At 44.6% G+C, this 26490-nt stretch overlaps 1 protein-coding gene across 1 annotated transcript; it reads left to right on the forward strand.

The window, feature by feature from the left end:
• The first annotated feature begins 1499 nt into the window (after window positions 1-1499).
• On the forward strand, window positions 1500-24575 carry LOC311117838 (uncharacterized protein). Its single transcript, XM_084192747.1, has 12 exons — window positions 1500-1548; window positions 4252-4388; window positions 5145-5254; window positions 5514-5576; window positions 6814-6917; window positions 7210-7736; window positions 7835-7901; window positions 9205-9320; window positions 14317-14652; window positions 17041-17136; window positions 17303-19804; window positions 23099-24575. Exons 1-12 carry the CDS (start codon window positions 1540-1542, stop codon window positions 24069-24071), a joined length of 5040 nt encoding a protein of 1679 aa, XP_084048873.1. The 5' UTR covers window positions 1500-1539; the 3' UTR covers window positions 24072-24575.
• The last annotated feature ends 1915 nt before the right edge of the window (window positions 24576-26490 follow it).

Here is a 26490-nt window from a genome sequence, read left to right on the forward strand (position 1 = left end):
GGTCATTGGTCAACAGTCAAGACGTGCAACTTTTTTTTGCTTCTGAAGCACAGAGGAGATGTTGTTTTTTTTAACAAGAAGTTGGTGCAATGCCGTAGGCCTATGTTAGTGACCAGATCGAATGTGCAAATATTTAAATATAAAATATGAATGGTAAGCTATAGCTAGCCTATATATACACTCACGACCCCAAAACCTTCTCATTGCGCTACTGTAGCTCACCCACCTGTGTTGATTGACAGTTTGCTGGTCCAATCAGAGGGCTGAGTGTGCGTTTCACTAGCCAATCAGTTTTTTTGTTGTTGTTGCAAGTGCTACACTGTCTCTGGCTGCGAAAAAGAGTAGCATATTTCCCACGGAGACTCCGTGCCACAAAATGAGTGACAAAATGTTGCAAAAAAAAAACCCTGGCCAGATAATTTCCAAGTCATCGATCTCAAATCAAAGTAGTGTCTTGAGGAGTCTTGAGGCTCCAAGTCGTTTTTATTTTCTGTCGAGTCTCAAGTCATCAAATCTGTGACTCGAGTCAGACTGGAGTCCAAGTCGTGTGACTGGAGTCCGCATTTAGTCAAGTTTAGTATAATGTTTAAACTGGCACTCAGCGGCAGGATTGAGGTCAGATATAACAGATGAGGGTGATGAAGACGGGTTTCGCTTCATGCTGTTTCAACGTGGGTCGCTACGGGACCAAAACAAGCCGACGCGTTTAGCCGCACGCTTCAACGCTCTTTAGTTGTTTTTGAATGGACCCAGTATAACAGTCTACTGGGTGATGGTTGACTCTGCCTTCAGTGTGTTTTCTGTGTTCCTCCTCAGTTACTCTAAGAAGGCCATCGGACCCCCTCCTGCACATTACACCTGCTATCGCTGTGGCAAGAACGGACACTACATCAAACACTGCCCCTTGCAGCTGGTACGAAGCTACATATACACTACATATACACTACATAACACTACATATACACTACATAACACTACACCTGCTATCGCTGTGGCAAGAACGGACACTACATCAAACACTGCCCCTTGCAGCTGGTACGAAGCTACATATACACTACATATACACTACATATACACTACATAACACTACATAACACTACATATACACTACATATACACTACATATACACTACATAACACTACATGCTATCGCTGTGGCAAGAACGGACACTACATCAAACACTGCCCCATGCAGCTGGTACGAAGCTACATAACACTACATATACACTACATAACACTACACCTGCTATCGCTGTGGCAAGAACGGACACTACATCAAACACTGCCCCATGCAGCTGGTATGAAGCTACATAACACTACATATACACTACATAACACTACATAACACTACATATACACTACATAACACTACATATACACTACATAACACTACATGCTATCGCTGTGGCAAGAACGGACACTACATCAAACACTGCCCCATGCAGCTGGTACGAAGCTACATAACACTACATATACACTACATAACACTACACCTGCTATCGCTGTGGCAAGAACGGACACTACATCAAACACTGCCCCATGCAGCTGGTACGAAGCTACATAACACTACATATACACTACATAAACACTCACTAGCCAGTTTATTAGGTACAACCTTCTAGTACCGGGACGGACCGTCCATCTGCCTCCAAAACAGCCTGAATTCTTCGGGGCATGGATTCTACAAGTCGGAAACGTTCCACAGGGATGTCAGTCCGTAGTTGCTGCAGATTGGATGGCGGTACACACGGCCACCAGCCTGTACCGTTGACACCAGGCAGGATGGGTCCATGGACTCATGCTGCTTACACCAAATCCTGACACTGCCATCAGCATGACGCAACAGGGACCGGGGGTTAGTCCAACCAGGCGATGTTTTTTCCTCCGTTCTCGGTAAACCCTGGACGCTATCGTGCATAAAAAGCCCAGGATGGCAGCCGTTTCTGAGATACCGTCACCTATGATCACACCAAATCAAATTTTATTGGCCACATGCGCCGAATACAACAGGTGCAGACATTACAGTCAAATGGTCCGGGTAGCCATGATTGGTTAGAGGGCTATAAAACGGCAGCCATCTTCTCCGGCGCCATTCTTATCGCCATTCTTTCCACGCTCAGTCGCTCAGGTCACTCGTTTTGCCCGTTGTAACGTTAGATCGAAAAGTAACTGGATGCCTGTCTGCCTGCTTTATATAGCGAGCCACAGCTATGTGACTCACTGTCTATAGGAGCGATAAATAACATTCTCGAACAGGGTGGTGTACCTAATAAACTGGCCGGTGAGTGTACACTTCATATACACCACCTGCAATCGCTGTGGCAAGAACGGACACTACAGCAAACACTGCCCCATGCAGATGGTACGAAGCTACATAACACTACATATACCCTACATAACACTACATATACACTACATAACACTACACCTGCTATCGCTGTGGCAAGAACGGACACTACATCAAACACTGCCCCATGCAGATGGTACGAAGCTACATAACACTACATATACACTACATATACGCTACATAACACTACATATACACTACATAACACTACACCTGCTATCGCTGTGGCAAGAACGGACACTACATCAAACACTATCCCCATGCAGATGGTTCAATGTTATATATTCGCTACATAAGACTACATACAGTCCCTTCAGGAAGTCTTCACACCAGTTTGACTTGTTCCACTTGTTGTTGTGTTACAGCCTGAATTTAAAATGGATTCCATTGAGATTTTCTTGTCACTGGCCTACACACAATACCCCATAATGGAAGTGGAATTATGTTTATTGAAATTTTAACAAATTAATTAAAAATGTAAAGCTGAAATGTCTTGAGACAGTAAGGATTCAACTCCTTTTGTTATGGCAAGCCTAAATATGTTCAGAAGTAAAAATGTACTTACCAAGTCACATAAGTTGCATGGATTTTAACATGTTTAACATGATTTTTGAATGATTACCACATCTCTGTACCCCAAACATACAATTATCTGTGAGGTCCCTCAGTGAATTTCAAACAAAGATTAAACCACAAATACCAGAGGTTTTCTAATGCCTCGCAAAGAAGGGCACCTATTGGTAGATGGGTAAACAAATCAAAATAAAGCAGACGTTTAATATCCCTTTTAGCATATGGAAGTTATTAATTACACTTTGGATGGTGTATCAATACACCCAGTCACTACAAAGATACAGGCGTACTTCCTAACTCAGTTGCCAGAGAGGAAGGAAACCGCTCAGGGATTTCACCATGAGGCCAATGGTGACTTTAAAACAGTTTAATGATCTGTGATAGAAAACTAAATATACACTACATATACACTACATAACAGTACATATACACTACATATACACTACATAACAGTACATATACGCTACCCCTGTGGCAAGAACGGTCACTACATCAAACACTGCCCCATGCAGATGGTACGACACTACATAACATGACATAACCCTACATATACACTACATAACATGACATAACACTACATATACACTACATAACATGACATAACCCTACATATACACTACATCATCCTACATATACACTACATAACATTACATATACACTACATAACACTACATAACATTACATAACCCTATATATACACTACATCATCCTACATATACACTACATAACATGACATAACCCTACATATACACTACATATACACTACATCAAACACTATCCCAATGCAGATGGTTCAATGTTATATATTCGCTACATAAGACTACATCAAACATATATACTACATAACATTACATATACACTACATAACATTACATATACATTACATATACACTACATAACATTACATAACCCTACATATACACTACATAACATGACATAACCCTACATATACACTACATAACATTACATAACCCTACATATACACTACAGAACATGACATAACCTTACATATACACTACATAACATTACATAACCCTACATATACACTACATAGCCCTACATATACACTACATAGCCCTACATATACACTACATAACATTACATAACTCTACATATACACTACATAGCCCTACATATACACTACATGACATAACCCTACACATACACTACATAACATGACATAACCCTACATATACACTACATAGCCCTACATATACACTACATAACATGACATAGCCCTACATATACACTACATAGCCCTACATATACACTACATAACATGACATAGCCCTACATATACACTACGTAACATTACATGCTCTGTGTTGTAGGATAAGAGTGTGGAGGCTCCTAAGCCAGTCAGGACCAGTAAGGGGATCCCTCAGAGCTTTATGGTGAAGGCTGAACCAGGAACTAAAGGAGCCATGTTGACCAGCACTGGAGAATACGCTATCCCTGCTATAGACGCGTAGGTACCACCCACACACACACCATGTTGACCAGCCCTGGAGAATACACTATCCCTGCTATAGACAGGTATGTACCGCACTTAATATAATGTGTGTATTCCAGGGAGGCCTATGTTCTGGGGGAAGAAGGAGAGTGTATATAATATAATGTGTGTATTCCAGGGAGGTCTATGTTCTGGGGGGAAGAAGGAGAGTGTAGATAATATAATGTGTGTATTCCAGGGAGGTCTATGTTCTGGGGGGAAGAAGGAGAGTGTAGATAATATAATGTGTGTATTCCAGGGAGGTCTATGTTCTGGGGGAAGAAGGAGAGTGTATATAATATAATGTGTGTATTCCAGGGAGGTCTATGTTCTGGGGGGAAGAAGGAGAGTGTAGATAATATAATGTGTGTATTCCAGGGAGGTCTATGTTCTGGGGGAAGAAGGAGAGTGTAGATAATATAATGTGTGTATTCCAGGGAGGTCTATGTTCTGGGGGAAGAAGGAGAGTGTAGATAATATAATGTGTGTATTCCAGGGAGGTCTATGCTCTGGGGGAAGAAGGAGAGTGTAGATAATATAATGTGTGTATTCCAGGTAGGTCTATGTTCCGGGGGAAGAAGGAGAGTGTATATAATATAATGTGTGTATTCCAGGGAGGTCTATGTTCCGGGGGAAGAAGGAGAGTGTAGATAATATAATGTGTGTATTCCAGGGAGGTCTATGTTCTGGGGGAAGAAGGAGAGTGTAGATAATATAATGTGTGTATTCCAGGGAGGCCTATGCTCTGGGGAAGAAAGAGCGCCCCCCCTTTGTTCCACGTGAAGCGTCGTCGTCTGAAGATGAGGCTGATCCAATCCCTGATGAGCTGCTCTGCCCCATCTGTAATTAACTAATTCATTATTATTACATTTAATTATACACTTTGTTTATTGGTTTGGTTTCATTTAACTAGGAGATTTTTTGTTGTTGTCAAAAGACCAGAAATGACATCTGAGCAGCGATTTGTTGTTGAGACGTCTTTTTAAAAACCACTTCCTTGAATCATTTGAATGTTCTGTCTTCTAAAATGTCTTCCAGGTAATGACCTGATGAATGATGCTGTGGTCATACCCTGCTGTTCTGTCTTCTAATGTCTTCCAGGTAATGACCTGATGAATGATGCTGTGGTCATACCCTGCTGTGGGAACTCCTACTGCGACGACTGTGAGTTAATACAGGAGCTTTCTGACTTTTCTTGGCAAACTGGCGACCCAGGGGACCCCGATCGTATGTTAGCATAAAATATCATCAGCTGAAAGGTAAATCAACATTTTGAAATGAATAGATTCATTATTTTTGACCTTCCCACAGTTCATTGGAAGATTTTTAAAAAAATGTTTAGTCATTTAGCAGACGCTCTTAACCCTAATTGCTCCTGTAAGTCGCTCTGGATAAGTGCCTTGCTTAAGGGCACATCGACAGATTTTTCACCTAGTCGGCTCGGGGATTAGAACCAGCGACCTTTTCGGTTACTGGCACAACGCTCTTACCCACTAAGCTACCTGCCCCCCCCCCCCCCCCGCCCTAAGTTAGTGTAAACTCTAACTTAGGGTTCTATTCAGTCCCTAGCGCTGACGATCCGCTTCGTAGCGCGATTGACAATCAAAGGCAACGTTCCCACGGTCGTGGAGACTGCATTCACGGTAAACGCTGCATTTGTCGTCACAATCGGAAATGACCTTAACGTTTTTCTGCGGAGACGGATTGAATCCGGCCCGTAGGTATCTTGGCGTCAAAATGAAAAAATGCATTGAAATACAACATTTTGAAGCTAATTTCCTGCAATTCTACACAGTTTGGCATGGACCTGAGAGATAATTTTGCGGTTTTAAAGCTAATTCCCTGCAATTCTTTGCATTTTCCAATGGCTAATGCTGTGTTCCTCTGCTCAAACATTGGAACAAAATCAATGGACCTGTCCCCTGAATACCCAGCTTTTTGAATTTTCTGTTTTCCCTGACTGTCTAACTTTTTTATTTGATTGTTAGTTCTCAAAGATGGTTTTATAAACAATATATATAGATCAATATATTTTCTGCAAATGTAATTTAATTTGTCACATGCTTCGTAGATAACAGGTGTAGACTAACAGTGAAATGCTTCCTGACGGGTCCTTTTCCAACAACGCAGAGTAAAAATAACATGGCTATATACAGGAAGTACCAGTACTGAGTCGATGTGTAGGGGTACCAGGTAATAACATGGCTATATACAGGAAGTACCAGTACTGAGTCGATGTGTAGGGGTACCAGGTAATAACATGGCTATATACAGGAAGTACCAGTACTGAGTCGATGTGTAGGGGTACCAGGTAATAACATGGCTATATACAGGAAGAAAAACACCTGTTTCACCTGACCTTTAACCTCTGACCTCTGTGTCGATTATCTTTAACCTCTAGGTATCAGGACCAATCTGCTGGACTCAGAGGAACACACCTGTTTCACGTGCAAACAGTCTGACGTCTCACCTGACGCTCTCATCGCTAACAAGTTCCTACGACAGGTACACACTTACAGAGACAAACCACACACACACACACACACAATCGTACACAGTCAGTCAGTCACTAAATAATACACACTATTGCTTTATTTATTCATTCAAAATGTCTCTCTCTCTCTCCCCTCCCTCTCTCTCTCTCTCTCTCTCTCTCTCTCTCCCCTCTCTCTCCCCTCCCTCTCTCTGCCGCTCTCTCTCTCTCTCCCCTCTCTCTCCCCTCCCTCTCTCTGCCGCTCTCTCTCTCTCTCTCTCTCTCTCCCCTCCCTCTCTCTGCCGCTCTCTCTCTCTCTCTCAGGCAGTGAATAACTTTAAGAATGAGTCTGGTTACACCAAACAGCCACGAAACAAAACCCTGCTCCAGTCTGCCCCACCCCCAGCACGGCCTCAGCCATTCAGAACCCTCGGCTCGAGACAGCAGGACCCGCTATTGGCCAACGCTCGCCAGCAGGACCCGCTATTGGCCAACGCTCGCCAGCAGGACCCGCTTATGGCCAACGCTCGCCAGCAGGACCCGCTGTTGGCCAACGCTCGCCAGCAGGACCCGCTGTTGGCCAACGCTCGCCAGCAGGACCCGCTGTTGGCCAACGCTCGCCAGCAAGACCCGCTATTGGCCAACGCTCGCCAGCAGGACCCGCTATTGGTTAACACCTCTCGACCCCCAGTCTCCCTCACCCCTCCTTCTGTCACCCTGACACAAGCCCCGCCCATTCAGACCCCACCGATTGGACCACCTGAGGTGTCAATCACTCCTGACCCCGCCCCTGAACCACACCGGGCGGAGCCACAGCACTTGGCCAATCAGAACGAGCCACCGCCGCCGGGGTGAGTTGCCGTGACTACGGACGCCACACAGACACACATCTCAACTGTTGGTGACTGATTGATTAACTGACTGATTCATTGGTGTTTTTTTTTTGTAGTGAGATGGAGGCGGGGCCTTACATGATGTCCGAGCCACCAATCAGATCAGCCGACAGCGGACCTCAGGTGAGACACCCTGCTACTAAACTCAGCAAAAAAAGAAACGTCCCTTTTTTCAGGACCCTGTCTTTCAAAGATAATTAATCCAAATAACTTCACAGATGTTCATTGTAAAGGGTTTAAACACGGTTTCCCATGCTTGTTCAATGAACCATAAACAATTAATGAACATGCACCTGTGGAACGGTCGTTAAGACACTAACAGCTTACAGACGGTAGGCAATTAAGGTCACAGTTATGAAAACTTAGGACACCAAAGAGGCCTTTCTACTGACTCTGAAAAACACCAAGAGAAAGATGCCCAGGGTCCCTGCTCATCTGCGTGAACGTGCCTTAGGCATGCTGCAAGGAGGCATGAGGACTGCAGATGTGGCCAGGGCAATAAATTGCAATGTCCGTACTGTGAGACGCCTAAGACCGCGCTACAGGGAGACAGGACGGACAGCTGATCGTCCTCGCAGTGGCAGACCACGTGTAACAACACCTGCACAGGATCGGTACATCCGAACATCACACCTGCGGGACAGGTACAGGATGGCAACAACAACTGCCCGAGTTACACCAGGAACGCACAATCCCTCCATCAGTGCTCAGTGGTGTGTCACAGCATCATCGGACTGAGCTTGCTGTCATTGCAGGCGATCTCAACGCTGTGCGTTACAGGGAAGACATCCTCCTCCCTCATGTGGTACCCTTCCTGCAGGCTCATCCTGACATGACCCTCCAGCGTGACAATGCCACCAGCCGTACTGCTCGTTCTGTGCGTGATTTCCTGCAAGACAGGAATGTCAGTGTTCTGCCATGGCCAGCGAAGAGCCTTGCAGGTGCCTTGGTGGAAGAGTGGGGTAACATCTCACAGCAAGAACTGGCCAATCTGGTGCAGTCCATGAGGAGGAGATGCACAGCAGTACTTAATGCAGCTGGTGGCCACACCAGATACTGACTGTAACCCCCTTTGTTCAGGGACACATTATTCAATTTCTGTTAGTCACATGTCTGTGGAACTTGTTCAGTTTATGTCTCAGTTGTTGAATCTTGTTATGTTCAAACAAAATGTTTACACGTTAAAGTTTGCTGAAAATAAATGCAGTTGACAGTGAGAGGACGTTTCTTTTTTTTTTGCTGAGTTTAGTTGTCTTAGAGGCTACATAAGGCTCTTATGACCTGTCATCACCTGTCATAGCCTCTGTAGATTCTAAGACGCACTGTAATATGTTTAGTTCCCATTTTTTAAACCTGTATCTCATTTGCATTTCCTAAAATGTCCCTGTATATTTTCATGAGCCCTCTCTATGATTTGGTTCCTCAGGGCTACCACATGCCTCTGATTGGTCACCCTCCGCCCATAAGGCCCTCCCACCCATCAGGTCCACCTCCGCAGCCCTCCCATTCCCACAGAGGAGGACCCAGACCACCCTGGGACAGGTAGCACACTGATCAAAACAGGACTACTGTAGAATACAGGACTATAACATGTAGTGGTCAACTGATCAAAACAGGACTACTGTAGAATACAGGACTATAACATGTAGTGGTCAACTGATCAAAACAGGACTACTGTAGAATACAGGACTATAACATATAGTGGTCAACTGATCAAAGCAGGACTACTGTAGAATACAGGACTATAACATGTAGTGGTCAACTGATCAAAACAGGACTACTGTAGAATACAGGACTATAACATATAGTGGTCAACTGATCAAAACAGGACTACTGTAGAATACAGGACTATAACATATAGTGGTCAACTGATCAAAACAGGACTACTGTAGAATACAGGACTATAACATATAGTGGTCAACTGATCAAAACAGGACTACTGTAGAATACAGGACTATAACATATAGTGGTCAACTGATCAAAACAGGACTACTGTAGAATACAGGACTATAACATATAGTGGTCAACTGATCAATACAGGACTACTGTAGAATACAGGACTATAACATATAGTGGTCAACTGATCAAAACAGGACTACTGTAGAATACAGGACTATAACATATAGTGGTCAACTGATCAAAACAGGACTACTGTAGAATACAGGACTATAACATGTAGTGGTCAACTGATAAAAACAGGACTACTGTAGAATACAGGACTATAACATGTAGTGGTCAACTGATCAAAACAGGACTACTGTAGAATACAGGACTATAACATGTAGTGGTCAACTGATCAAAACAGGACTACTGTAGAATACAGGACTATAACATATAGTGGTCAACTGATCAAAACAGGACTACTGTAGAATACAGGACTATAACATGTAGTGGTCAACTGATCAAAACAGGACTACTGTAGAATACAGGACTATAACATGTAGTGGTCACACTGATCAATACAGGACTACTGTAGAATACAGGACTATAACATGTAGTGGTCAACTGATCAATACAGGACTACTGTAGAATACAGGACTATAACATATAGTGGTCAACTGATCAAAACAGGACTACTGTAGAATACAGGACTATAACATGTAGTGGTCAACTGATCAAAACAGGACTACTGTAGAATACAGGACTATAACATGTAGTGGTCACACTGATCAATACAGGACTACTGTAGAATACAGGACTATAACATGTAGTGGTCAACTGATCAATACAGGACTACTGTAGAATACAGGACTATAACATATAGTGGTCAACTGATCAAAACAGGACTACTGTAGAATACAGGACTATAACATGTAGTGGTCAACTGATCAAAACAGGACTACTGTAGAATACAGGACTATAACATATAGTGGTCAACTGATCAAAACAGGACTACTGTAGAATACAGGACTATAACATATAGTGGTCAACTGATCAAAACAGGACTACTGTAGAATACAGGACTATAACATGTAGTGGTCAACTGATCAAAACAGGACTACTGTAGAATACAGGACTATAACATGTAGTGGTCAACTGATCAAAACAGGACTACTGTAGAATACAGGACTATAACATATAGTGGTCAACTGATCAAAACAGGACTACTGTAGAATACAGGACTAACATATAGTGGTCAACTGATCAAAACAGGACTACTGTAGAATACAGGACTATAACATGTAGTGGTCAACTGATCAAAACAGGACTACTGTAGAATACAGGACTATAACATGTAGTGGTCACACTGATCAATACAGGACTACTGTAGAATACAGGACTATAACATGTAGTGGTCAACTGATCAAAACAGGACTACTGTAGAATGCAGGACTATAACATATAGTGGTCAACTGATCAAAACAGGACTACTGTAGAATACAGGACTATAACATGTAGTGGTCAACTGATCAAAACAGGACTACTGTAGAATACAGGACTATAACATGTAGTGGTCAACTGATCAAAACAGGACTACTGTAGAATACAGGACTATAACATATAGTGGTCAACTGATCAAAACAGGACTACTGTAGAATACAGGACTATAACATGTAGTGGTCAACTGATCAAAACAGGACTACTGTAGAATACAGGACTATAACATATAGTGGTCAACTGATCAAAACAGGACTACTGTAGAATACAGGACTATAACATGTAGTGGTCAACTGATCAAAACAGGACTACTGTAGAATACAGGACTATAACATATAGTGGTCAACTGATCAAAACAGGACTACTGTAGAATACAGGACTATAACATGTAGTGGTCAACTGATCAAAACAGGACTACTGTAGAATACAGGACTATAACATGTAGTGGTCAACTGATCAAAACAGGACTACTGTAGAATACAGGACTATAACATATAGTGGTCAACTGATCAAAACAGGACTACTGTAGAATACAGGACTATAACATGTAGTGGTCAACTGATCAAAACAGGACTACTGTAGAATACAGGACTATAACATATAGTGGTCAACTGATCAAAACAGGACTACTGTAGAATACAGGACTATAACATGTAGTGGTCAACTGATCAAAACAGGACTACTGTAGAATACAGGACTATAACATGTAGTGGTCAACTGATCAAAACAGGACTACTGTAGAATACAGGACTATAACATGTAGTGGTCAACTGATCAAAACAGGACTACTGTAGAATACAGGACTATAACATGTAGTGGTCAACTGATCAAAACAGGACTACTGTAGAATACAGGACTATAACATATAGTGGTCAACTGATCAAAACAGGACTACTGTAGAATACAGGACTATAACATATAGTGGTCAACTGATCAAAACAGGACTACTGTAGAATACAGGACTATAACATGTAGTGGTCAACTGATCAAAACAGGACTACTGTAGAATACAGGACTATAACATATAGTGGTCAACTGATCAAAACAGGACTACTGTAGAATACAGGACTATAACATATAGTGGTCAACTGATCAAAACAGGACTACTGTAGAATACAGGACTATAACATATAGTGGTCAACTGATCAAAACAGGACTACTGTAGAATACAGGACTATAACATATAGTGGTCAACTGATCAAAACAGGACTACTGTAGAATACAGGACTATAACATGTAGTGGTCAACTGATCAAAACAGGACTACTGTAGAATACAGGACTATAACATATAGTGGTCAACTGATCAAAACAGGACTACTGTAGAATACAGGACTATAACATATAGTGGTCAACTGATCAAAACAGGACTACTGTAGAATACAGGACTATAACATATAGTGGTCAACTGATCAAAACAGGACTACTGTAGAATACAGGACTATAACATGTAGTGGTCAACTGATCAAAACAGGACTACTGTAGAATACAGGACTATAACATATAGTGGTCAACTGATCAAAACAGGACTACTGTAGAATACAGGACTATAACATGTAGTGGTCAACTGATCAAAACAGGACTACTGTAGAATACAGGACTATAACATGTAGTGGTCAACTGATCAAAACAGGACTACTGTAGAATACAGGACTATAACATATAGTGGTCAACTGATCAAAACAGGACTACTGTAGAATACAGGACTATAACATGTAGTGGTCAACTGATCAAAACAGGACTACTGTAGAATACAGGACTATAACATATAGTGGTCAACTGATCAAAACAGGACTACTGTAGAATACAGGACTATAACATGTAGTGGTCAACTGATCAAAACAGGACTACTGTAGAATACAGGACTATAACATGTAGTGGTCAACTGATCAAAACAGGACTACTGTAGAATACAGGACTATAACATGTAGTGGTCAACTGATCAAAACAGGACTACTGTAGAATACAGGACTATAACATGTAGTGGTCAACTGATCAAAACAGGACTACTGTAGAATACAGGACTATAACATATAGTGGTCAACTGATCAAAACAGGACTACTGTAGAATACAGGACTATAACATATAGTGGTCAACTGATCAAAACAGGACTACTGTAGAATACAGGACTATAACATGTAGTGGTCAACTGATCAAAACAGGACTACTGTAGAATACAGGACTATAACATATAGTGGTCAACTGATCAAAACAGGACTACTGTAGAATACAGGACTATAACATATAGTGGTCAACTGATCAAAACAGGACTACTGTAGAATACAGGACTATAACATATAGTGGTCAACTGATCAAAACAGGACTACTGTAGAATACAGGACTATAACATATAGTGGTCAACTGATCAAAACAGGACTACTGTAGAATACAGGACTATAACATGTAGTGGTCAACTGATCAAAACAGGACTACTGTAGAATACAGGACTATAACATATAGTGGTCAACTGATCAAAACAGGACTACTGTAGAATACAGGACTATAACATATAGTGGTCAACTGATCAAAACAGGACTACTGTAGAATACAGGACTATAACATATAGTGGTCAACTGATCAAAACAGGACTACTGTAGAATACAGGACTATAACATGTAGTGGTCAACTGATCAAAACAGGACTACTGTAGAATACAGGACTATAACATGTAGTGGTCAACTGATCAAAACAGGACTACTGTAGAATACAGGACTATAACATATAGTGGTCAACTGATCAATACAGGACTACTGTAGAATACAGGACTATAACATATAGTGGTCAACTGATCAATACAGGACTACTGTAGAATACAGGACTATAACATATAGTGGTCAACTGATCAAAACAGGACTACTGTAGAATACAGGACTATAACATATAGTGGTCAACTGATCAAAACAGGACTACTGTAGAATACAGGACTATAACATGTAGTGGTCAACTGATCAAAACAGGACTACTGTAGAATACAGGACTATAACATATAGTGGTCAACTGATCAAAACAGGACTACTGTAGAATACAGGACTATAACATGTAGTGGTCAACTGATCAAAACAGGACTATGCTGTTGTTTTTATATCACTTTGCATAAAGAGCTACTAAATGACTCAAGTGTAAATTGTTAACCCCTCCTCTCTGTCTCTCACTCTGCCCAGACCCTACAGACCTCTTTCTGACCACGTTCCCCCCCCTCGCCACCCCCCTCCTTCCGCCCCGGGCCCAGCCCCTCCCCTCTACCCCGGCCCTAACCTCTACCACCCACCACCCCAGTCCTACCCCCCTCCCTACTCCACCGGCCCCCCTCCCCCTGTTAACTACCCCCCCTCCCAGCCCCTCTACCCACCCGGCCAGATGCCTCCGGGGGTTAATGCCCCCTGGGTGCCCCCCCCCAACACCCAGCCTCACTCGCTGGGCCCCCCGCCCCTCCTACCCCCCGGACCACCCCTCTCCAAGGAGGACTTCTACAGACAGAGGAGACTCAGACAGGACCAGTGAGTTACACCTGATTCATTCATTGACATGCTGCTAACCTGATTCATTCATTGACATGCTGCTAGCCTGATTCATTCATTAACATGCTGCTAGCCTGATTCATTCATAGACACGCTGCTAGCCTGCTAGCCTGATTCATTCATTGACATGCTGCTAGCCTGCTAGCCTGATTCATTCATTGACATGCTGCTAGCCTGATTCACTCATTGACATGCTGCTAACCTGATTCATTCATTGACATGCTGCTAGCCTGCTAACCTGATTCATTCATTGACATGCTGCTAGCCTGCTAACCTGATTCATTCATTGACATGCTGCTAGCCTGCTAACCTGATTCATTCATTGACATGCTGCTAGCCTGCTAGCTTGATTCATTCATTGACATGCTGCTAACCTGATTCATTCATTGACATGCTGCTAGCCTGATTCATTCATTGACATGCTGCTAGCCTGCTAACCTGATTCATTCATTGACATGCTGCTAGCCTGATTCATTCATTGACATGCTGCTAACCTGATTCATTCATTGACATGCTGCTAGCCTGCTAGCCTGATTCATTCATTGACATGCTGCTAGCCTGCTAGCCTGATTCATTCATTGACATGCTGCTAGCCTGATTCATTCATTGACATGCTGCTAGCCTGCTAACCTGATTCATTCATTGACATGCTGCTAGCCTGATTCACTCATTGACATGCTGCTAGCCTGCTAACCTGATTCATTCATTGACATGCTGCTAGCCTGATTCACTCATTGACATGCTGCTAGCCTGCTAACCTGATTCATTCATAGACATGCTGCTAGCCTGCTAGCCTGATTCATTCATTGACATGCTGCTAGCCTGATTCATTCATTGACATGCTGCTAGCCTGCTAACCTGATTCATTCATTGACATGCTGCTAGCCTGATTCACTCATTGACATGCTGCTAGCCTGCTAACCTGATTCATTCATTGACATGCTGCTAGCCTGATTCACTCATTGACATGCTGCTAGCCTGCTAACCTGATTCATTCATTGACATGCTGCTAGCCTGATTCATTCATTGACATGCTGCTAGCCTGATTCACTCATTGACATGCTGCTAGCCTGATTCATTCATTGACATGCTGCTAGCCTGCTAGCCTGCTTCATTCATTGACATGCTGCTAGCCTGCTAGCCTGATTCACTCATTGACATGCTGCTAGCCTGATTCATTCATTGACATGCTGCTAGCCTGCTAGCCTGATTCATTCATTGACATGCTGCTAGCCTGCTAGCCTGATTCATTCATTGACATGCTGCTAGCCTGATTCATTCATTGACATGCTGCTAGCCTGATTCATTCATTGACATGCTGCTAGCCTGCTAGCCTGATTCATTCATTGACATGCTGCTAGCCTGATTCATTTATTGACATGCTGCTAACCTGATTCATTCATTAACATGCTGCTAGCCTGCTAGCCTGATTCATTCATTGACATGCTGCTAGCCTGCTAGCCTGATTCACTCATTGACATGCTGCTAGCCTGATTCATTCATTGACATGCTGCTAGCCTGCTAGCCTGATTCATTTATTGACATGCTGCTAGCCTGATTCATTCATTGACATGCTGCTAGCCTGCTAGCCTGATTCATTCATTGACATGCTGCTAGCCTGCTAGCCTGATTCATTCATTGACATGCTGCTAGCCTGATTCATTCATTGACATGCTGCTAGCCTGCTAGCCTGATTCATTAATTGACATGCTGCTAGCCTGCTAGCCTGATTCATTCATTGACATGCTGCTAGCCTGATTCATTCATTGACATGCTGCTAGCCTGCTAGCCTGATTCACTCATTGACATGCTGCTAGCCTGATTCATTCATTGACATGCTGCTAGCCTGATTCATTCATTGACATGCTGCTAGCCTGATTCATTCATTGACATGCTGCTAGCCTGCTAGCCTGATTCATTCATTGACATGCTGCTAGCCTGCTAACCTGATTCATTCATTGACATGCTGCTAGCCTGATTCACTCATTGACATGCTGCTAGCCTGATTCATTCATTGACATGCTGCTAGCCTGCTAACCTGATTCATTCATTGACATGCTGCTAGCCTGCTAGCCTGATTCATTCATTGACATGCTGCTAGCCTGCTAGCCTGATTCATTCATTGACATGCTGCTAGCCTGCTAGCCTGAGGCTGGTGCTTTCAGACGGGGATAGTAAACAATGGCTGCGTTTACACAGACCGCTCAATTGCTGCCTGTGAAAAAACGCAGACAATGTGCCAAACTAGCCCGCCGTCGCATGGCACAGAACATTACGCAGGCCAGTAGCCCGACCTGGCCAGACCTCCTTATTATTATTATTATTATTATGGGATGTGACAAGTCCTGTCTCTCTGTGCGTTACCAGGGTAACGTCCAAGCTGGATGAGTTCACTAAAGACTTTGCCAAAGAGCTGATGGAATACAGACCTGCCCCCAAGAGACTGAGACGATCCTACTCCAGGTAACACGGATAGAATGACGAGACACAGCAGGTTAAACCACTTCAACTTATTTATACAGATATATTCTCTGATATCTAGGACAGGTTTTAGAATGATATGAATTGCGTAGGAATGGCAATCAGACATATCAACTGTTTCCCCACCCCCCACCCTCCTCCTCCCCAGGTCTCGTTCCTACAGTCGTTCTCCGTTCAGTCGTTCCCCCTACTCCCGATCCCGTTCTCCCCGCTCTCGCTCCAGGTCTTACTCCTACACCCCCAGCCGCTCCCGTTCTCGCTCCAGGTCTTACGGACGCTCCCCTTTCTCCAGACGCAACGGAGGCCGGGGAGGACGCAGCCGCTCCTACGGCCGCTCGCCGCGCTCCCGCTCACGCTCCCGTTCCTACGGCTACCGCCGCTCCGGCTCTCCACGCTCCCCTCCGCCTTACCGAGGTGGTGGTGGTGGTGGTGGGGGCTGGGAGGGAGGAGACGGAGCTGAAGGAGGAGGGGGGTATCGGCCCCGGTCTCGCTCCCCGGGGGGCTACAGGAGGAGCAGGAGTCCAGGAGGGGTCAGAGGTCACCATAAGCCCCCCCCTCGGGAGCCCCCCCCCTACGACCCTAAAGGGGATCCTGACCTGTCTCCTGGGGGCAGGGAGCGCTGGGAGAGAGACAGCTACAGACAGTGGGAGAGGGAGTACAGAGACTGGTACAACAAGTACTACAAAGACTACAGTACCCAGCATGCCTCAGTGCACCACCGTGGTGGCCGGGGCAGCAGAGAGAGGGACCGCCTCACCCCTCCACCCAGAGACTACTCCCCCCAGGGGCGGGTGAGGAGGGGTGAGAGAGGGGGACCTCCAGGACCCCACAGGACTCACTACGCCCCCCCCTCTCTACCCTCCGCCTCCGTCAGAGGGGATGGAAATAAGGAGCGCACAAAGGGAGGCGCTAGTAAAGAGCGCACGCTGGGGGGAACCAAAACGTCAGAGGGCGGAAATAAAACTCTGAAAGCGAAGAAACTGAAGAAGAAGAAGAACGGGGAGGAGCTGGATTCAGCCAACCAATCACTGGACAGGGGCGATGCTACACCCGTCAGGGACGAGCCAATGGATGACCTCCACACCCTGACTCCTAGCAAAGCCCCACCCACCTCCACTAAGGTCTCGACCAACAAGGCAGCGCTGCTGTCTGGTAAAACCCCTCCCACCTCGTCCAGCAAGGGCCAACCAGAGAAGAGCAGGAAGGAGAAGGGGGGGAAGGGGAAAGTGAAGACGGAGGGGAAGGTTAAGAGAAAGACAGGAGGAGAGGCGACGATCACAGCCTCTAAGAACAAAGAGTCTTCAGCCACTAAACCAACCAAAGCATCTAAGGTCAAACCAGACGAGCCAATCAAGAGAGAGAAGGGGCGGAGCACCACTACTGTTAGAGGAGGTGTGGCTAAACTCCCCACGCCCCGCACCCTCCCCCCTCACCCCCACGACCTCCCTAAACACCTGGGCGACGCCCGAGGGGGGAGGAGAGATCCCATTCAGAGTGTCGGGGTACGACCCCCTGGTCGCCCCCTCCAGCCTGCACCCCCCTCCCCAGCAGAGAAGAGGAGGAGAGTGGAGGAGAGGGAGAGGGAGAGGGAGAGGGGGATGGACAGGGGGATGGGGGGCCCCCCAGCTAAGCTCCGCCGTGCCGAGGGTCTGTACCCCCAGAGAGGACTTCCAGCCAAGCCTCCCCTCCTCCTGAACCTGGCATGCAGAGAGACGGGTAGAGGAGAGGGCCTGCTCCCCATCCCTGGTACCTCACAGACAGGGAGGCTGGACCGTTTCCATCCTATCTCCATCTCCATCCCCGGGCCTGGCTCCTCCATGGACCCAGGGAGAGAGGGGAGAGGCGACGGGCTGCTGCCCACCCCGGGGAGCTCTGAGGCAGGCAGAAGAGAGAGCGACAGGGGGTCTATCTGGCCTCTCATGGGTCTGCAGGTGAAACCCTTCCCCCAGAGGAGAATCAAACTGAACAGAGACCTGGGGAGGAGCAGTAGTACGGTCCGCACGGAGGAGAGACCTGCTACTAATCTCACCACTACTACCACTGGTACTACTGGAGAGAGACCTGCTAGTCCTGAGAGAGGAGGAGGAGGAGGAGAGAGGGATGGAGGGACGGAGAGAGTGGAGCGGAGGTCGTCTGGCGAGAGGTCAGAGGTCAGGTCTGTTAGGTCAGAGAGGCCGTCGTCAGGGGAACGTTTGCCGGAGAGGTCGGAGAAAGGAGGAGGAGGAGGAGGAGGAGGAAGGTCAGTCTCTCTGGACCGCATGACCATCGCGGAGCGCTCGGCAATCGCTAAGAAACCTGACGTCGCCAGGGAGAGAACACCGCCCACCGAGAGAGAGAGACCGGCTGAGAGCTCCAAGGAGAGAGAGAGACCAGCATCAGCCAAGACAGAGAAGTCATCATCATCCAGGGAACAGAAAGGAGAGAAGACCACGTCCTCGTCCTCCGTAGACAGACCTGCCTCTACAGGAGAGAGAGCGCCAGGGACCCAGAGAGAGACCGGAGCTGAAGACAGAGCAGCAACGGCGGCGGCGGTGGTGAAGGAGGGTTCTGGTTCTGGGAAGATCAGAAAGATCAGTAGAAAGATACTGGCTGACGCTGGTTCTGAGCCCACGGTCCACCACTCATCAGACCACTCTATCACTTCAACTGGGTGAGTTTACCCTTTCAACCTCTGACCTTCAACGCTTCTTTATTAACCAGTGTTACTACTGATCAATCATCATTGTGGTTTCAGACCAGACTGTTAGTCGTGAAATGACTGACCTTATTCCCTAAATAGTGCCCTGGTCAAAACTAGTACCCTATATAGTGCCCTGGTCAAAACTAGTACCCTATATAGTGCCCTGGTCTAAACTAGTACCCTATATAGTGCCCTGGTTAAAACTAGTACCCTATATAGTGCCCTGGTCAAAACTAGTACCCTATATAGTGCCCTGGTCTAAACTAGTACCCTATATAGTGCCCTGGTCTAAACTAGTACCCTATATAGTGCCCTGGTCTAAACTAGTACCCTATATAGTGCCCTGGTCTAAACTAGTACCCTATATAGTGCCCTGGTTAAAACTAGTACCCTATATAGTGCCCTGGTCAAAACTAGTACCCTATATAGTGCCCTGGTCTAAACTAGTACCCTATATAGTGCCCTGGTCTAAACTAGTACCCTATATAGTGCCCTGGTCTAAACTAGTACCCTATATAGTGCCCTGGTCAAAACTAGTACCCTATATAGTGCCCTGGTCTAAACTAGTACCCTATATAGTGCCCTGGTCAAAACCAGTACCCTATATAGTGCCCTGGTCAAAACTAGTACCCTATATAGTGCCCTGGTCAAAACCAGTACCTTATATAATGCCCTGGTCAAAACTAGTACCCTATATAGTGCCCTGGTCAAAACTAGTACCCTATATAGTGCCCTGGTCTAAACTAGTACCCTATATAGTGCCCTGGTCTAAACTAGTACCCTATATAGTGACCTGGTCAAAACTAGTACCCTATATAGTGCCCTGGTCTAAACTAGTACCCTATATAGTACCCTGGTCTAAACTAGTACCCTATATAGTGCCCTGGTCTATACTAGTACCCTATATAGTGCCCTGGTCAAAACTAGTACCCTATATAGTGCCCTGGTCAAAACCAGTACCCTATATAATGCCCTGGTCAAAACTAGTACCCTATATAGTGCCCTGGTCAAAACTAGTACCCTATATAGTGCCCTGGTCTAAACTAGTACCCTATATAGTGCCCTGGTCTAAACTAGTACCCTATATAGTGCCCTGGTCTAAACTAGTACCCTATATAGTGCCCTGGTCAAAACTAGTACCCTATATAGTGCCCTGGTCAAAACTAGTACCCTATATAGTGCCCTGGTCAAAACTAGTACCCTATATAGTGCCCTGGTCTAAACTAGTACCCTATATAGTGCCCTGGTCAAAACTAGTACCCTATATAGTGAATAGGGTGCCATTAGGGACGTACCCCCGTCTCTGTAAATATGCCTAGTTGATGTCTCTCTCTCCACTCCCTGATCCTGGATCTGTGTATATAACATGGTTATAATGGTTTCCCAGTTGATGTCGCTAACCCCTGATCCTAGACCTGTGTATATAACATGGTTATAATGGTTTCCCTGTTAATGTCGCTAACCCCTGATCCTAGACCTGTGTATATAACATGGTTATAATGGTTTCCCAGTTGATGTCGCTAACCCCTGATTCTAGACCTGTGTATATAACATGGTTATAATGGTTCTTAGTTGATGTTCTCTCTAACCCCTGATCCTAGACCTGTGTATATAACATGGTTATAATGGTTCTTAGTTGATGTTCTCTCTAACCCCTGATCCTAGACCTGTGTATATAACATGGTTATAATGGTTCTTAGTTGATGTTCTCTCTAACCCCTGATCCTAGACCTGTGTATATAACATGGTTATAATGGTTTCCCTGTTAATGTCGCTAACCCCTGATCCTGGATCTGTGTATATAACATAGTTATAATGGTTTCCCAGTTGATGTCGCTAACTCCTGATCCTAGACCTGTGTATATAACATGGTTATAATGGTTTCCCAGTTGATGTCGCTAACCCCTGATCCTAGACCTGTGTATATAACATGGTTATAATGGTTTCCCAGTTGATGTTCTCTCTAACCCCTGATCCTGGATCTGTGTATATAACATGGTTATAATGGTTTCCCAGTTGATGTCGCTAACCCCTGATCCTAGACCTGTGTATATAACATGGTTATAATGGTTCTTAGTTGATGTTCTCTCTAACTCCTGATCCTAGACCTGTGTATATAACATGGTTATAATGGTTTCCCAGTTGATGTTCTCTCTAACCCCTGATCCTGGATCTGTGTATATAACATGGTTATAATGGTTTCCCAGTTGATGTTCTCTCTAACCCCTGATCCTGGATCTGTGTATATAACATGGTTATAATGGTTTCCCAGTTGATGTCGCTAACCCCTGATCCTAGACCTGTGTATATAACATGGTTATAATGGTTTCCCAGTTGATGTTCTCTCTAACCCCTGATCCTAGACCTGTGTATATAACATGGTTATAATGGTTTCCCAGTTGATGTCGCTAACCCCTGATCCTAGACCTGTGTATATAACATGGTTATAATGGTTTCCCAGTTGATGTTCTCTCTAACCCCTGATCCTAGATCTGTGTATATAACATGGTTATAATGGTTTCCCAGTTGATGTTCTCTCTAACCCCTGATCCTAGACCTGTGTATATAACATGGTTATAATGGTTCTTAGTTGATGTTCTCTCTAACCCCTGATCCTAGACCTGTGTATATAACATGGTTATAATGGTTTCCCAGTTGATGTTCTCTCTAACCCCTGATCCTAGATCTGTGTATATAACATGGTTATAATGGTTCTTAGTTGATGTTCTCTCTAACCCCTGATCCTAGACCTGTGTATATAACATGGTTATAATGGTTCTTAGTTGATGTTCTCTCTAACCCCTGATCCTGGATCTGTGTATATAACATGGTTATAATGGTTTCCCAGTTGATGTCGCTAACCCCTGATCCTAGACCTGTATATATAACATGGTTATAATGGTTTCCCAGTTGATGTCGCTAACCCCTGATCCTAGACCTGTGTATATAACATGGTTATAATGGTTTCCCAGTTGATGTCGCTAACCCCTGATCCTAGACCTGTATATATAACATGGTTATAATGGTTTCCCAGTTGATGTCGCTAACCCCTGATCCTAGACCTGTGTATATAACATGGTTATAATGGTTTCCCAGTTGATGTCGCTAACCCCTGATCCTAGACCTGTGTATATAACATGGTTATAATGGTTTCCCAGTTGATGTCGCTAACCCCTGATCCTAGACCTGTGTATATAACATGGTTATAATGGTTTCCCAGTTGATGTCGCTAACCCCTGATCCTGGATCTGTGTGTTCCATTAGCAGCAGGGCTGTGGAGGAGAGGTCTGAGCCGGGCCAGAGCCAGGCTGCTGTGTCTGTACCCCGGGACCTCCAGACCCAGAGGAGACCCAGTCCCGTCCAGTTCCCCAGCCCAGGCAGGGAGAGGGAGCGTGGGACCGGAGGCGTCCTCATCCAGCCTCCACCCAGGTCCAAGTGGGAGAGAGAGGAGGAGGAGGAAGAGGAGGAGCAGCAGCGCTCTGGGTCCAGGGAGAACGGGGCGTTGGCGGTTTCCTCCTCCGGGCCCAGAGACGCTCTGAGGGAAGCCTCACCAGTGCCACCTAGAGGCCAAGGCAGGGAGGTGCAGGGTAGTAGCTCGAAAACAGCCAATTCAGAGGGGAAGAGAGGGAAGGAGGAGGGGAAGAGAGGGAAGGAGGAGGGGAAGAGAGGGAAGGAGGAGGGGAAGAGAAGGAGGGAGGAAGCCAGAGGGCTCAAAGAGGGGCAGGTGAACTTTAGTAAACCAGTTAAGACTGACTCCAGAGGGGTGAAGGAGGAGGGAAGAGGAAGGGGAGGGAGGGACGAGAGTCGAGGGGCGGGGCCAGAGCCAAGGCGCCAGCGCCTGTGTTCTGACCTCGGCAGGGAGACGGACGAGGCGGCCTTCGTCCCCGACTACAGCGAAGGGGAGGGGTCAGACGGAGAGAGGGGCAGTGGCCTGAGCCATAGCCCCTCCCACAACACGCAGAGCCCCGCCTCCCAGAGCCCCGGCGGCTCCCCTAGCAACCACAGCGGCTCCACGGCAACGGAGAAGAAGAAGAAGAAACACAAGAAACACAAAAAACACAAGAAGCACAAGAAGCATTCTGCCGACGCTGAGCCTCCCGCCGCAGGAAGGAAGGAGCACAAACACAAGAACAAGAAGAAGAAACACAGGAAGAATAAAGAGAAGGAGGGAGGAGAAGGGGGAGGAGGAGGGGGAGAGGCAGGGGAGAAGACTGAGCAGGAGTCTGCCACCATCTGAGACCCTGCTAGCTCAGGATAGCTAATGGTTAGTTTTCAACCTGAGTTTTCTAGTTCACGCTAGCTCCGTTAGCATCTAGCTAAAGGCTACAACTGAGACTGCTAGGTCACGCTAGCTCCGTTAGCATCTAGCTAAAGGCTACAACTGAGACTGCTAGTTCACGCTAGCTCCGTTAGCATCTAGCTAAAGGCTACAACCGAGACTGCTAGGTCACGCTAGCTCTGTTAGCATCTAGCTGTTGCTTACAACCTTGAGTTTGCTAGCTTATGCTAGCTCTTTTAGCATTTAGCTAAAGGTTACAACTGGACTTGTCCTTCTTGGGGGGGGGGATACTTTATGTCACATTCTTTTTAAATACTTAAGCTGAGCTGGATATAGTTGATGTATAATGGAATCACTGGAATAAGTGGAGCTCATCTCAGATATTTGTAAAGTATTTGACGTATTTGTGACCCCCCAAGGTGAGAACTGTAAAATAAAGATTCTCCTCTGTTTTCTGTTTAATGTGATGCAGTTTTTTTTTTCTGTGTCTATGATGCAGGTTCTCTGTGAATGTGTTTTTTTTGTACAGAGATGACACTGCAGTATTTTCTATTACCCCTTTTGATCAATGGGCTATAAAAGGTGTCTGAAACTCTGAAGTGTCCCAAAATGGCACCCCTGTTCCCTATATAGGGCACAACTTCTGACCAGAGCCTTTAGTCATAAGGGACCCTAGTCTTATAGGGCCTCGGCTCATAGGACTCTGGTCAAACGTAGTGCACTGTTTAGGGAACAGGGTGCCGTTTAGGACAGTTCCCTGATGAATAAGGAGGTTAATCTCATCATGTTCATATGAACTGATCTGAGGTCAGGATAACTGAATAGTTGAATAAGGAGGTTAATCTCATCATGTTCATATGAACTGATCTGAGGTCAGGCTAACTGAATAGTTGAATAGGAGGTTAATCTCATCATGTTCATATGAACTGATCTGAGGTCAGGCTAACTGAATAGTTGAATAGGAGGTTAATCTCATCATGTTCATATGAACTGATCTACTGGAAGTTACTGTTAAACTTTGTTTTAAATTAAAATGTTTTTTCCCCCTTAAACTCTCTCGACTGTTGTCTTTTCATTTATAGTTTGATTAAAACTAAAGTCTAATGTTAATCAGAATCCCACCGTTCTTCCTGTTCGACAGTGTGAACCATGTGTTTTTAATGACTTTGGCACATTTATTTCCGAAACTGGTAACACTTGTAATCCCCTCCTATCTTATGTTCAGAACCTTTTGATCGGGGAATTCATTGGAGTTGAACACGTCTCTCAACCCCTGCACCATTTAATGCCAAATCAAAGGTTTCTGTGAAACACCATCGGTCCATTTTTAGTTTAGTCACCGATCCATAATGATCGGCTCACTGGTTAGTCATTTTAACATTGTTATGATGAGTTTCTCGGGTATCAAGTAATTAAGGATGCAAGAATATACTTAGACAACTATGTGGAAAGTTAATACAAAATGTTTAATATTCGGTACCATGGTTCGTTCTAACAAAAGTCACGTGCTTCGCCTCATATATATATATATATATATATATATATATATATATATATATATATATATATATATATGACTAGAGTCTAAACTATGCTAGATAACTGTCTTTTATACTGATAACAAGTTCAAACAGGTGCCATTAATACAGGTAACGAGTGGAGGACAGAGGAGCCTCTTAAAGAAGAAGTTACAGGTCTGTGAGAGCCAGAAATCTTGCTTGTTTGTAGGTGACCAAATACTTATTTTCCACCATAATTTGCAAATAAATTCATTAAAAATCCTACAATGTGATTATCTGGATTTTTTTTCCTCAATTTGTCTGTCATAATTGACGTGTACCTATGATGAAAATGACAGGCCTCTCTCATCTTTTTAAGTGGGAGAACTTGCACAATTGGTGGCTGACTAAATACTTTTTTTCCCCACTGTATACACTAGACTATATATATACACTCACTAGACTATATATATACACGTCATATGCTCACACACACTGCACTGTCACTCCCACACAAATATTAATTATTTAATAGAAGAAAAAAATGCACAGACTATTATGGGACTAAAATGACCGTGGCTAAGCTATTATGTGTTATGATGGAAGTTAAGTTAGAGGTTAGTATGAACTGTTCAATAAGACAAAATGAACTAAAATAGGTATGAAATGACTGTGACTTAAACTAGACTAAAATTGTCTCAGCGTTTTAGTCGACTGATAACAACTAAAACTAAGAAGTATGAAAATGACTAAGACTAAAAGGTATTTTAGTCATAAAGACTCAAACTAAATCTAAAATAGGTGACAAAATGAACACTGCCCTTGTCCTATCTCTGTAGACCTACATTGTGTACAGAGATACACTTTGAGACCCCAAA

Source organism: Coregonus lavaretus (assembly GCF_964263955.1).
Source record: "Coregonus lavaretus genome assembly, contig: HAP1_SCAFFOLD_448, whole genome shotgun sequence".
Classification (NCBI taxonomy): Eukaryota; Metazoa; Chordata; class Actinopteri; order Salmoniformes; family Salmonidae; genus Coregonus; species Coregonus lavaretus.

Coding starts and splice junctions, on each gene's coding strand:
- LOC311117838 (XM_084192747.1), top strand. Junction 4,389..5,144: donor GCTATCCCTGCTATAGACGC/GTAGGTACCACC, acceptor TGTGTATTCCAG/GGAGGCCTATGCTCTGGGGA. Junction 7,737..7,834: donor AACGAGCCACCGCCGCCGGG/GTGAGTTGCCGT, acceptor TTTTTTTTGTAG/TGAGATGGAGGCGGGGCCTT.